This window comes from Alligator mississippiensis, chromosome 4 (genome assembly GCF_030867095.1).
Source record: "Alligator mississippiensis isolate rAllMis1 chromosome 4, rAllMis1, whole genome shotgun sequence".
In the NCBI taxonomy this organism is placed as follows: domain Eukaryota; kingdom Metazoa; phylum Chordata; order Crocodylia; family Alligatoridae; genus Alligator; species Alligator mississippiensis.
In genome coordinates this window covers 18,364,188-18,379,175 of record NC_081827.1, presented here as the reverse complement: position 1 = coordinate 18,379,175, position 14,988 = coordinate 18,364,188, and the positions used below count along the sequence as shown (strand labels likewise).

Below are 14,988 nucleotides of genomic sequence, written 5' to 3'. Positions count from 1 at the left end.
GACTCCTAGTAGAAACGCAGACACTAAAGTTGAATTCCTGCAGTTTTAGTCAGTCCTAAGTCAGGCATGCAAGGTGCTTTGCTGCCTAAGAAAAGGAATGAATAAAAACTTCAGAATTTGGGCCATGAGGAACAGCTCAGAAAAAATCTAATATTTGTGAAATGTTTTACAGTTAGTATGTGGTGCATTTTCATCTCCTTTTAATTTTGTAGGATTCTGTAAGAAGCATAATTTCTCATAGTAAAGAAACACAAAGAAAGCTGAGTATTTACTCTTTTTTCCATTGTCTGGCTGAAAAAATGCCATGCTACATACCAGTTCTTCTACCCTATCTTATTACCAATGACTTAATTTCACAGAATCATAGGGAAGCAGGGCTGGAAGGGACCTGAGAGGTCATCTAGTCCAACCCCCTAATTGAGGCAGGAGCACCTCTATCCAACCATCCTATGCAATCCATAATCTACACTCAACATAAGATTACCCTGACACATCAACACCTGCCACAGGTAAAGCATGCCACAGGGAACCATGGCAGCCAATGTCTTGCTTCTATGAAATGTTATCAATATATGCTCAAGAAATGCTGGGTAGAGGGCTATGCGCCCCCCTGCTTCCCCCCACACCTACAGAGGAAGGCAAAAACTACCACATATGTACCAATCTGACAATGGCAATTGGTGTGGCCCTGAGTGGAAAGGCAAGACCCTCTAGCCAGGAACCTCTGGCTTTGCTCCCAGCAGGAGCATTGGCACACCACAGTCAAAGAAATCCTCAGCTTCAACTGTAGCCAACGCCCAATGCTTCTGAAGGGAGGCTTAAAAACACCCTGATATAAGGCAGAATAAAAAGGTGCTGGGGGGTAGGGGGGCTGGAGCAACCCACTAAGTCCAGAAGCATGGTATATACCCAAGGTAGAACATAGGCATAGCTATGCCTGGATCGTCCCCGATCAGTGGCTGCCCAACCTCTTCTTGAACACCTTTAGTGATGGAGAGTCCACAGCTTTCCTAAGCAGTCTATTCCACTGCCTCACTGTTCCAACAGTAAAGAAGTTTTTCTGGATATCCAATCTAAACTTACTTCGCTGCAACTTTAAGCCATTGGTCTGCATCCCCCTCTCTGCAGCAAGGGAGAAAAGGTGATTTCAAGTATTCAAGCCTGCTATCATGTACCCTTTCTGGAAGCTGAACATGCATAGCTTTTGCAGCCTCTCCTCATATGGTCCTTGATCATCTTTATTGCCTGGACCCTCTCTAACTTTTCCATGTCCTTTTTAAAATGGAGCCCAGAACCACGCACACAACTCCAGATGAAGTCAAGCCAGTGGTGAGTATGGAGACACTATCACTTCCCATGTTTTGAACCTAATGCTTTTGTTGATGCATCCCAAACCTGTATTTGCTTTTTGAGTGGCTGCATCAATCTGCACATTCATACTAAGTCTGTGATCCACCGAGACTCCAAAGTCCTTTTCCACAGTGCTGCCATCCAGCCAGATGTCATTTTATATTTGTGTTTTTGATTAGTCCTCCTAAGGTGTAGCACCTTGTATTTGTCTGCACTGAACCCTGTTAGCCCAATTTTGCAACCTGTCAAGATCCTTCTGAATTGCACTCGCATCCTCCAATATGTTTTCAATCCTTCTCAGTTTCACGATGTCTTCAAATGTCAGCATCCAAATCAATAAATAAGTTGAACAGCACCTGGCCCAGGTCAGACCCCTATACTTCCTGCCATTCTGATGTGGACTGCTTCCTAAGTACACTTTGCATGAAGCTATTCAGACAGTTTTCTGTCCACCTTATCGAGCCCATATTTCTCCAATGCACGAGAAGTTTTTGCAGGACCTTGTCAAAAGGCTTGCTGAAGTCCAGTTTTGCTGTGTCCACAACATTCCCTTCATCCACCCAAGTAGCTACTTTGTCAAAGAAGGAGATCAAGTTTATTTGACATGATTTGTTTTTTTATAAATCCATGCTTTCCTTCTGCAAATTTAATCTCTGGCTTCTCCCTACATCAAACAAACAAGAAACGAGCCCTGGGACTTTGCTATAACAGTTGCTGCAGTGGTGGTTTACTAGTCAAGGTGGTATATATCTCATTTGAAGTGTTCATAGCCAACATAGTCACTTTAGGGGAGCATCTTGTACTGTATTTTGTCTTGTGTCTCTTGCTACAAGAGACACAAAGGAAGCCAGCAGTCATTGAAAATTAGACAGGTCATGAATTTGAAATTATACTGTAGGGAACAAAGATATATTGGTATAAACTAGGTAAGCTAACAGGCCTTTTCACCTCTCATTTTTGTGATTCTGTGATAAATGAAATGCATACAGAGTTTATTTATGCACACGACTGCTTTTAGTAAAAAAGAATATTGATTTGGAAAGCAAAGGAAAAGCAATGCTATGAATAATGCTGCAGAAAACTGTTTACTCCTTTACTGGTAAGCTCAGGAGAGAAAACCTTTAGGCCATTAAAAAACAAAGGGGTGAAATTTCAAAGTGAGGCATAGCTATATAGATCTTCCAGATGTCACTGGGCCTCACATAGCCACAAATCTGCTTCAAGTTGACATTTTAGAGGAAAGACCGTTGTTGAGGCTAAAAAAAAAATACCTCTTGGAGGGTTTATAACAGGTGTGCATAACAAAATAGTTATATTCCAAACAACTGTGTAGAAGGAGCACAATAGGGAAATTATGGGAGTCCAATTTTTCATGATGCCAAACTGAAATCCAGGATATGAATTTTATGTAATTGGACACATGCAGTGTGCAGTTGTTACATACTGTAGTCACATTGACTTCAATACAGATACACCTGATTTACACCAGAGGGAGTGAGAGAAGAAGCAGGTCTTTGGTAACCCTGAGCCTGCAAAATACTGAGAACTTTCTGCAATGTTTTGTGCACCCTCAACATACATTAGCATAACGAGAATATAAAAGTTATGAGATCTGAGGCCCTCAGACTTGGACATGGTCAGATCCTATGGTGATGAGAGCCATTTAGAGACAGAGAGAAATAGAGATACAGAAGCTGTGAAGAAACACCATTCTCATTGCAGTGGGAGCATAGAAGATCCCTTTCAGAAGTCTAGCTATACACCAAGTTTACATCCTGGGTCAGCAACCTTGGGATTTTCATGCAGGGCTCTCAGCAGTATGTTGATATATTCTACAGGTGTTATTTAGTTCACCAGCTACCTGACCTCACACACAATTAAAACTACAACAAAAGCACAGAATTAAAATAATTATTCAAAGGAATGTTGCTAGTGTGTCTCCTTCCTTTTTTAACCTTCATCATGCCAGGGAACATAAATTTGTTCATATAATTATATCAGGTTGCAGAAATTCTAACTCTTTTCAAGTTTTTTTGAGCGTACCTCATCTCTCTTCTTCTATTGCAGATAAATTATATATTGGCTTGTTCAGAAATGCAGCAAGAGCAAAAAACCTTTGAGTACAATAGATTTTATAGCAAATGGGTTGAATAGCAAATTATACAATTTTCTGCATCAATTTATGCCTAGGCTACTGTCATTTCCTTTCCTGTATTGACACTGTGCCCAGTTTTAAAAGTATTAAGGTAAAGTTTCTGCTAGGTGCCTAGCTGGGTTTTCAAAAATCCATCTAACGCTCATTGATTTCCACTGAGGAAAATATGTCATCGTAAAATTTACTGCTGAGTCATTTTAGAAATTTCCAATAGCTGTGGGTTGCTAGTTATTACCTCTGTCATCCTCATTATGAAGGTATGCACACCCCTACCAGCCTATTTTCTTTGCAACCCGACTTAGATTGATGTAACTGTAGAAAAAAAGGTGTTTCATTTTACTTACTGAACCAGGCCTGGGATAGGGTACTTTTCCTTCGTAAAGAGCCCAGTGGTATTCAGGTCCCTCTTTATGAGCATATGGGCCATTGAAAGCTGCTCGGATACTAGCTATATGGTAGACACATATAGCATATCCTCTGAATATATTGCTGTGAAATAAAAATCAGAAGTGAAGTAGGGGCAGACAAAACGTGGAACCAGGATAGCTCTAGTCCCAGAAGCTATGGGGGAGCAGAGTTAAACTTCTGGCCTCCTCACAGGAGCTACCAAATGCCATGCTGGACAAAGAAATAAGATCCCTAATTCAGTGGCAGGGGGGAGTTGCTCCCCTGTCTTCACCCTTTCTTCTTCACTGCAGTTAGCTGCTAGGTCCTAAAACCCACTCTTACATCGCTGACTGGCTTTTGGTACATAGCCCAAACTTGTACCTCTGTACTAGCAGTTAGCTTATCTCCTTCAGCACCCCCCAAGCATCAGTTTCAGCACCACTTGCTCCCCCCACCCCATACTTTAATCAGTGCCTGGGGCTCACCTACTAGCTCTGCCCAGGTCAGTAGTTATGCTAATGGAATTCAGCATAGTTACCAAAACCTGGCAAATCTACGCTTGGTGGCAATGTGTCCCAACTCAGCCATTCCCCAACATGACCCACCAAGCCACCCCTACAGGTACCCATTTCAGCTGGAAGCAAGCTTGTGAACACACTCCAGGCACTCTCTGCAGCTGCTCTTCTGACCTTGGTCTTTGGAGTCTGTTAAGTCAGTCCTTGGAGTGACCTCACCAGAGTATATCTGGGTTTGGAGTCTGCCTATGTGCATGGGTAGGTAAGGCATTCTCAAGAACGGCTCAGCTGGGAACTAAAAGTGCTGTGGTTTGAAAAGCCCTGGGCCCAGCACTGGTATGCCCTCATAACTGTTTGAGGTGGCTAAATTGCCCCATTTGGGGGAGTTGGCATATGTAGAGTCAGAGTAAATGGACAGGCCAGAATTTATCCAAGCACAGCATGGAGACAGTAAGGACAGACTCAGAGGGCCTTGTTATACCTTACGCTATGAACTGCTCTGACATTGATCACCTTAGTGCTAGTTTGGAGTTTGGAGCAGGCACACCTTCAACTTGAGTGGCACATCTGGGGAGAGTGGGCACACTTCAATGGAAAAGGAGCTGGGTAGTGCAGGTCCAGAGACAATCCTGCCCTGGAGTGATGTAACTTTAAGCTGCATAACAAGTGCTTTAAGCCACTTTAAGGTGTTAATGTGTGGACAGTCCAGGGGTTAAGAGTTCCAGGAGCTACCCAAAATTACTGTGTAACATCCTCTTCCACCTGTTTGCTGCCTAAATGGATTTAAGCATGCAAGTGTTATCCTATTCCACCCTGCTCAATATCTGAAAACCATTACCAAATCTGTCGCTGTTATACATTATCATCCTTGTCTTAATACAAAGTCACAAAAACAATGAGCAGGAGGAGGATCCATCCACCTTTGTATTAACTAGTTTTCAGGGACTCAAGTGGGATGGAACAGTATTGCGCTTAGGCATCCAACATGTGGAACAATATCAGGCCCTAGATGAATTGTCAAAGGTCATACAAGATGTCTGTAAGAAAACAGACCCCAGGACTTCATATTTTCATTCGTGCTCTCTCAAAGCTTTTTCTTACACCAGTGGTTCCCAACCTTCTTAGGCTCAAGGCTACCCTCATTAGATTCAAGACACCCCTTGGAAAACACCAGTTTTTAGCTTTGCCTCTTTTTCTTGACTAAGAAAAAATAATCTAGCATTTCTGCTGCAGAGAACTGAGAGAGATCACACCAGGTCAGAATGTTTTGATCCTGTGGATTCCTATTTAAAATCTGTGAGTTTATTCTGTGACTTGTATGCGGGTATTTGCATAACAGCTAATATTACACATCAACCTGGTACAGAATCACTGTCTTCCTTGTTTCTGATTCAGGGCCTGTGAGGATGATCCATTGCCAACACAAGTCAACCAGAGTCTTTCTACTGAGAAAGCTATATGGGGCTTTCAGTAAAGCTTTGTTGTTTTTAAGTTAGAAAGGAAGGGTCCTGAACTGCCTAGGAATTATATAGTTCACTCAGAGTGTACATATTTGCTACATGGTATTTACCCAAAACTATTTCCCTTGGTTCCAAATACAATTACAAATATGATGCTGTTACTGACATCATTCCTAGTTGCTTACCTTGTTGTGTTAAAAAGTCCAAATATCACTGGATTTTTGCTATCCCGTGTGTGTAGCAAAAACACATCCTCTGTAAAATAAATATAAAAGGTTGGGTATTGTCAGTTTACTTTCTCAGTCCCAAAAGAGAAAAAAAAAAACACTGCTTATTAAGAGTATAAGCTAATATTTTCTATATACATAACTTAATTTTATACAGGTTTAGAAACATTGTATAGAAATCTTACAATACATAAAAGTGTAATTAATGATAGTACTGAATATGTATATAATGTTTCATAGGCTTTGGAATCAGGAACAAGCATTTCCTGTTAGTGATTATATTTGAGGGTAAGAGGGATTAGCATAAGGTTTACATTCTATAAAAGGGTTGTAGGGGGGTTTTTGTGCTCTGATATACCTAATTCATCAAAATGTGTATCAATTCCATTCTTTCCTGGCACAGAGCAGATCAGTCTGGTTTTGAGGAAAGTGCTCCATTTATTCACCAGCATTCGCTGTCCTCCCATATCATTCTGTGCAAAGACAAACAAAAGCTAATGCTAATTAGGATGAATAATTCTAGATTAACAATATGTTGAATTACCTTCTCATCATAACTTTTAATGTCAAAGGCATGTAATTTCAAACCACAAATCAACCACTCCACTTGTGTTATTATTTTGGAGTCAGTCCTTAGTAAGCAATCAAACCCATTTCTCGTTAAAAGCTGTGGGTTTGTAAGGATGTTTAGTTAAATACTGGGTCTACAACTAGTTTTAACTGTTGCATACCCTTAAATGTATTTCTAATATGTTAGAATGAATATTTGGCATATCAAGTAACCTTATCTTAGGAACTAAATGAAGGGCTGGATCAACTAACTTGGAGACTGAAGCCCTCAACCCCACAGATACAGCTGAAGCAAATTAACTGCAAACTTCTGCACAGTGCCTTGCAAACTGCATCAACATCAATGAGCAGGCTACTTTTAGACTGTAGGATTTAGTGCACTTTTCCTGCTCCTGACTGCTTTTTTGTCTTGTTGGGATTGCCAGCCAGGGTGCCTGAGTCCTAATTACTCCTAGTAATATAACCAACCCCACTAGCATATTTCATAGCGATACAGACCAGTAATCATTTATACTCCACAATCTTGTGTCAAATGCTCTTTAGTTGAGTTGTACCAATGATTTTAAACTCCTGCCCAAGTCAAGCAAAACTTGTTGCTTTCTTTAGTGTCACACTGAGATTTTTAGGAACGTTTGAAGTCAAGACAGTGAAATGACAAGATTGGCTGCCATACAAAACAAGCAAAGAGAAAAAAAAATCTTCTATGAAGGACTGAAAACTGACACAACTGAGTTGTGAATGGTTCTTTTGATTATTGCTCTCTCTTTTTGTTGTTTTATTTCTTATTTTTTTATTTACAAAGCCCAGGAAAAAAAAATTTCCAGATTCAGATCCAGATGAATAAGATTTATATGTATGGAGCAGGTCTAGGCGATTTTGATTTGACCCACTGTAGAGATCAAAAATTCAGATTCATACATTTAAAGATGAGAGTGGACCATTATACTAATTTAGCCTGACATCTTGCATAACATAGGCCAAGGAACTTCAGCCAAGGTCTAGACACAAATATGGATTCAGAACAAAACAACTTCATATCCTAGATTTCAATTTGGTATTGTCTCTATTTTGGTGTTTTATATATGCATTTAATACATCACTCTTACACAGTTTTAATAAGCAGTCTTCTTGTGTCTAACACCCTGGTGTCTAATACCATATTAAAATTCATAAAAACTAATAAAGTTACTTTGCATGTTGTACATTAAGTTTACTGCTTCCTGTGCTTCCATCAGATTTATGAATGCAGTTCCTATAAATTATGAAAAATATATGTGTGTGCCATTTCTATCTGGGAAGGATTAATTATTACTATATTTATAAAGTGCTTTAAACATATATCAGGAAGAATTTTCTAACTTTGAGATGAATTAACCAGTGGGACAGATTAGCTAGAGAGACTATGGCATTTCTGGTTATCAGAATTAAAAAGAGACTTGGCTAGAAAAGAGTGAAAAGGGATAAACCTGCTTTCAGCAAGGGTTGGACTTGATGACATGCTAAATTCCTATCTTTCTATGATTCTGTAATTCTATGTAAGGTCGGAGCCATTTCACCACTATTTCAGTACAAGGTCAGTAAGCATTTCCTGTTGGAAGAGGAAATACCAGTGGCTGGGTAGGAGCCTCTTGACTGCTATTCCTCTACTCCTGGACATAAGGAATTTGTTGGGGTGGGAACCAATGCATCAGGGCTGAGAGGACTGAGCATCTCTGGGCAGGCTGTGTGAATCCTATCCTCCATGGATGGAGGGTTATCCAGTTATATCAGTGGTGTAATTCAGAGTTGTCTGGCAATCACTCTGAGTGGCACCAGGGCTGCCACTGGCACTAGTATTAGAACTGGGGAGGAATTTAAAACACTTTCTCTGTGCTCCAAGTGGCAACTCTAGCCTGCAAAGTGCTATGTAAGTGAAAAGCACTGAGAATAATTTTTATTACCAAATTTAACTGCAAGAGAATAAGAGCACATTTGGATCCATCTCTGGATTATGGATCACCCGCTCCCTTGCCTCCATCCCATTCAAGCTTCAGGCACAGATGTGGATTTGAAGCTTGGATGGGGTAGAATCTTACATTGTCCAGAATTCAGGGATTTTTAAATATGTGGTTTTCATTTAGAACCATACTACATTCTTTTATATCCACACCCAACACTACTAACAGATGACACTTGAAAGTGCAGTGAACACACTTCTGTGCTTCCACTGGAGAATCAAGAAAGTACATATCTTACCGCACACATACGGCCCACTCTGGTATAAATGGCATGAGTGCCAGTCTCTGCTTCCATTGCTTTTTCAGTAAAGAAGAAATAAACTTTATTATCATCATGGTCTTCATTGTCAGGAATCATGTAAGAACCAACAAACTTTGGTTCTTGAAAAGAAAAGAAAGAGGAGGTGGATAAAGTTTATCAGAATGGCACAACAATTAGAATAAAACACTTTTTATCATCAATAGCAATAGCAAAAATGATAATATAGCAAAGACTGCACAGAATTGTCTATCAGAGGTCTACCCTGGCTGGGGGGCAGTGGTGATGGTGATGAAAATAGAGTCCAAGCCTATTTCAGCTGGTTGTGTTTCTACAGAACATATGGTAAACATTAGTTTAAAACCTATTTTTATAGCTCCAATTTACAAATCAATATTATTTTGTATACATTTAAGGAAAACAGATCTCTTTCCAATCCTGTTCTCTGGAGTTTATACATTTTAATTTGTATTAGGCTGAAAGTTGGCACTGAGCTTATGTAACATTCTGTGGCCATGTATAAATTAGACACAGGAGCAAAAATTTCGGCTTCAGGCAAACAGCCATTTGCCCAGTGAGATCAGTTGACAGATTGTCTCCATGCCTATAGACAGGAGGAGCTGTGTGCACCTTTGTTAGCAACTGGAAATCACCTGGAATTTCCCTGAACTAAGCTTTCTTTGTAGAGTTGAAAACTGTATTTGCCCACTTTGTAAACTTTTAGCACGTGACCAGAAAGATTAACATTTTTCCATTAAGATGACCTCTTATGGTGCCATGGACACGATATTCCCTTACTGTTTTAATTTAAATGTTTAATAAATCCCTGCTCTGATACTAATGCAACAATGGTGCTGCCATTAAGGATTTACTTGGAATTTTTCTTTTGATTATTATCTTTTTAATGTAGTTTAACTTATATTTTAAAAATATTTCCCATGTAAATATCATAATTTAAAAATAGGGGAAATAAAACAAAAAACCTGACAACATAACTAAAGGAAATCAAATTTAAACAAGTTATATTTCTTGTTTGTAAGGTATTTAATTACCTATTTAATTATATAATTACATTTTGAAAACTTGTTTCAATTGTCTATTTATTACCAGTCATATAGTACTTATTATTCTATTTTACAGGGCAAATAGTTAATTCAGAAAATAAACCATTTGAAAAAAATATTAGACATTGAAAATGAACCCCTTTGGTTTTGCTAAACATTGCTTTGAATTATTTTGCTGTCATTGATAAAAAAAAAAAAAATAGTTTAATCAAATTCACTACCTGCTGGATCCAGGATGAATTTAGTTCATTAAACTGTAAGTTTTCATTTTTATGAAATACGTCTGTTGGTCCAGGTTTCCAAAGACTTTTATGACTTTGTGAAAAGTAAGAATCATGCATTTTTTCCATGTTTCATACCTTTCAAGAGATGTTCATTATCAGGTTCAGTTCGAATATGAGGCATACGACCCATAGTACGAAAGATAGCAGCATCTCTTCCCCAATAGTCATTGTAGAGGCCAGCAAACAGCTCACTCCCTGAAGACCAGACACATGAGAAAGCAAGATAAGGCAATACTGTACTTACTGGTTTCTCTGTGCTTGGTGATGAATAAAAAAAACATAATAGTCATGTCTTGTTGCTATTTGATTCAATTTTAGTAAAGAAATTGAGCTGGCTGCTTAGGTCCAGAATTGTAAAGGTACTTAGAGTGCTCACACTCATTTTTGCAATGTCTGGATGACTCTATGGGCTAGATTGTTGTAGGTATTTAAGTGTTTAATGGTCTTAAGTTTCATTTTCAAAGCCAACTTCAACACTTAGGACTAGAGGTACAGATAGGCTTACATAATTAAGTACAGTCTAATTACCATTTTAGACACCTCACCCAACATTCAGATTCTCAAAATCCCAGTTCAGATGTAGTCGAACCCTGAAGGCACCTTTTAGAATCCAAGTTGAATATAAATTCCATAGGTGCTTGAAGTCCCAGGAAATCATTACACTTAAGACACGATTAAGCAGTTACTTGCATCTTAAAGTGTAAACCAGACACATGTTCAGGGGATTAATAGTGTAATAAAAAAGGAAACCAGCCACAAAGTTATTAAACAAAATATGTGCAATAACCTTGTGGCTTGTTTCCATTGCTCCTTAAACTAAACATGTGGCAGGGACATCCCGGGATTCGAGCCCCTGGGTGGTCCCTGCCAGCTGATGATCAGCTAATCAGGACCACCCCTGGATTTGAGCTCTGGAGCAGTCCTGATCAGCTGATCCTGGATAGGACTGGGACTGCCCCAGGGTTTCAGTTCCAGGGCTGTCCCAATCTGTTGCTTGCTGGCAGGGACCATACCAGGATTCATGCCCTGGTGTAGTCCCTGGCAGTCAATAATCAGGTGATTGGCACCACCTTGGGGTTCGAGCCCTGGAACAGTCTGGATCTCGATCCAAGGCTCCTTCTATACTGGCAGTAAAGTGCAACTGGGATCTGACCTCTGATCCCACATCACACCTCCTGCTGTGCAGACATCCATTCTGTGTTCAAATGGATGTCTATCAGCCTAAGGATTTTATTCTAAGCATGCCCTGAACTTCCCACTTCTTGGCACTGCTGAGCATGTAGGAACCTCACTTGTTCCTAAGGCCTCTTGGAGACAAAAACAGTGGCTTTATCTGTTTTTTATTCTCTGAGCAAAGCTACCAGTGTGGCCTTTGTACAAAATGTGGCTGGAAGAGATGTTATTTATGTTTACTTAATAGCTTGGTAGTTCAACCACACACCCAAGATATGGGGTTCAACTTCATCCCCCAGCTGAGGGCATGTGAACCTGCCTGTCCCCCACCTCATAATGCTCTACCAAATTAGTTAGTTTTCTTGATCCTTCCTGTTGAGACTATTCAGCTTGGAGCCAGAAAGAGGGAAAGGAAGTGAGTATGACTCTCTAGTTGAGTGGTTAGGGCATTCAGTGGCATGGGGAGAGTTATGATTTTGAAAGTTTAAGTGACTTAAACATTTATTGGAAGTGAGATGGGAACCTAGGCTCCCCCCCTGCCCTGAACGAAATTTGGGTTTGCTTTTCCATTATGCATTTAGTACAAAAATGAAGCTGCCACACCATTAAAACTTCTCAGCACAACGAGTAATGATCACTTTTGAAATATCTAGTCGTAAGTGGAACAGTTAAATGCAGCACATTTTCAAAAACCTAGCCTCAATTTAGGGCCTAAGTAAGAGATGTGCTCTTTGGAAATTTTGCCCTTTGAGTTTTTAATTTTTATTTTGCCATATAAAAAGTATACTGAAACTTAGGCTGGTAGACACATTTTCTATTCAAAAAGAGCCAAAGGAAGAAAAGTCAAAGTACTCCAAGAATTAGCTTTTAAATCTTCAAAATCCTTGGCAAAAGAGCTCAGCTACTTATTAACAATCCACCAGTTAGGAATTTGAGGCAGGACTTGGCTATTTCCCTTCCTTTTATGATCACTAGATGGCAGACTTATATTATAAAATATCAGACAAGCTGCACAAAGGGAAGGAAATAAATTGTTTCCAGTTCCAGACTAATCTGTGTGGAGATTTCAGTGACACTGTTTCCTACCCCTAATCAAAATAAACATGACTGATCAATTCAAATAACATTTGCTGGCATTTATAAAGGATTATAATGAAAGCACAATTTTTTCTTTAGGTCCCCTTTGCAAGCCTGTATTTTGTTTCTGTTAAGCAACATATATGAACTTAATCATACCACAAACCTAAATAATGATTCCAAAAAATTTATAGAGTACTTTGGCAGCTGGGGCTGGTTCATACCTCTGTTGATTTAGAATTGGGTATAGTTTTCCCTTAGGTTTCACCTTTAGAAGGATGGATATTGCTATGTAAAGATTCAGTGGTGACTCAATGTTAACGTATTGGCACATGAAATTAAAATTAACCTAAATTACAACATCAATGGAAGTTAAACAAAACCAGTGGAAAGCTTTACAGGAAGAGAGAGCAAACCCAGAGGTGGTAAAATAACAGAGCTTACCAAAATCTTAATAATATTCAAAACATTCTTTGCAACTTCAATTAATGAGTTACACAACCCGTAAATCCCCTGTTCACAAAACTCTTTTAGACAGGTATCTCAGGCTGCTTTATAACTGTAAAACCAGGCCAATGAACAATTCAAAATTTGATGCTTTCATCTTCTGAGCAGATCTGGTAGTAAGATGGTGAAAACATGGAAAACACATCTTTTGGGAGACCTATGCAAATAACTTTGTACTGTACTTAGTAATTATTGGTGTTGTAGCAGCACATAGAAGCTCAAATGTGCTAGGCACCACACAAACAGACATAAAAGATACTTGAAGTAAAGAGACAACAGGTAAGTACAGATAACAAGAGTATTAAAACTTGAGACAAAGTAAATTCAATGGAGATAACACAATGAGAAACAGTGGTCAACAAAAAACAACCCTGAACTTGACCCAGAAGATATTCACCATCTTGGAATTAAGAGGTTTTCTAGTTTCTCACTAATTCAATTGACTGCTATAGGCTTTGAATCATGCTCTTAAATCTATATTTCAACACCTAAAGAAATGGAGAGATTTTTCAAAAATATATAGCAACTACAGTGATAGAGTACATACGATAGAGGCATTAGAATTACATGAGGTACATACTGGAGGCATTAGAGTTTTAGAAAAATGTCTTGAATTTCTATTTGTTTTTCTATTGTGAATATTCAATTATCACAGAGATAGGAAAGCAGGAGGTGAATTTACTGACTCAAGTTTTAATACTCTAATTCACCATGGCATTGTTTGAACATCTTCCAGGTAAAACCAATAATAGTCAAGTCCTTGTAAAATTCCCTAGAGTCTCTTGTTCAAAACAGCCTCTGCTGTTTGGCCTACGGTTTTTGGATGGACAGCTGGATGGATAATTATAAAACAAATGCTAACACTGGCTTCTCCAGCCAAAAATGGATGAAAACCAATTACATTTTCACTAAAATCAATTAAGTAGATTTTGTCCAATAGGTTACAATAAAGTTTAATAAAGGAGAATTTAAAAGAAAAATTCATTTTTCCTTGCAATTAAATGAAGTTAAACAGTTCCCTTTTAAACAAAGTCCATGAATGCGATATTATGAATGCAAATGGAATCATAGAAATTAGAAAATATTAGTGTAATACCTATACGCCCACTTTGTACTGAGTAAATCATATCTTCCATTCCTATTTTTTTTTTAACACAGATGCATAGATTAAGATATTCCTTGTGTTTATTACATGATACATACACCACAAAATCTTACCAAATATGCAGGATGGTGAAGTTTACATTGCTTTTGGAATCTTTATTTAATTTAGGGCCAAATTCTAGTCCACTTCCAGGGCACCTGAAAATCCATATTGTATCTGCTTTTGTAACCCGCTATCTTCTGACCAGTAAACTGAATTACCAAGAATGTAGCAAGGAAGAAGAAAAACCCATCTTCTGTATCAACAGGTTTTCCGGGACTCGAGTAATGTGGAACAGAATCATACTTGCATGTCTGAGTCTGCTTATGTGCCCAATAGATAGAATGAAATCTGCCTCTTTGTGCACCAGAAAGAGAAATACACAGGATTTATTTAACTCCGGGCTGTCCAACTGGTACGCCATGGGCTGTATGCAGCCTGAGACAATCCCACCTGGCCACTGCTGTCTCCCATCAGTACCAGCAGGGGTTTCTAGTTTACCTCTCTATCCTCCAGCTTCTGCTTCCTCCCTGTGTCCCAGGGGGAAGTTCAGCCTGTCGTGCCAGGGTAGCCTATGACTCTGAATGTCTGCATGGCGTGGTAGCATGGGGGAGGAGATCACGGAGCATCAGAGGTCCAAGGGGTGAGTGCGTGGCCTGTGGCCTATGCTGCTGCAGTCCCAGGGAATGTGGCCTGTGAGGCTTGTGACCCCTGACTGCTTAGAAGTTAACAGTCTTGATGAAACTCCTTAATATTAATAGGGAAATGGGGCATTTTTGACAAATTTTCTATATTGTTTACAGTGATCTGTTTCTAATC

General features: G+C 39.2%; 1 protein-coding gene across 1 annotated transcript in view; it reads right to left on the bottom strand.

Annotated features, from left to right (window-relative positions):
- The window catches only part of SEMA3E (semaphorin 3E), a 220,339-nt gene that overhangs the window by 42,826 nt on the left and 162,525 nt on the right, over positions 1-14,988 (bottom strand). Inside the window, exons 6-10 of the mRNA XM_019487530.2 lie at positions 10,344-10,463; positions 8,900-9,042; positions 6,453-6,567; positions 6,053-6,122; positions 3,850-3,994 (exon numbers count right to left, since the gene is read on the bottom strand). Of these exons, the coding sequence (XP_019343075.2) occupies positions 3,850-3,994; positions 6,053-6,122; positions 6,453-6,567; positions 8,900-9,042; positions 10,344-10,463 (593 nt within the window). The remainder of the gene's footprint in view (positions 1-3,849; positions 3,995-6,052; positions 6,123-6,452; positions 6,568-8,899; positions 9,043-10,343; positions 10,464-14,988) is intronic.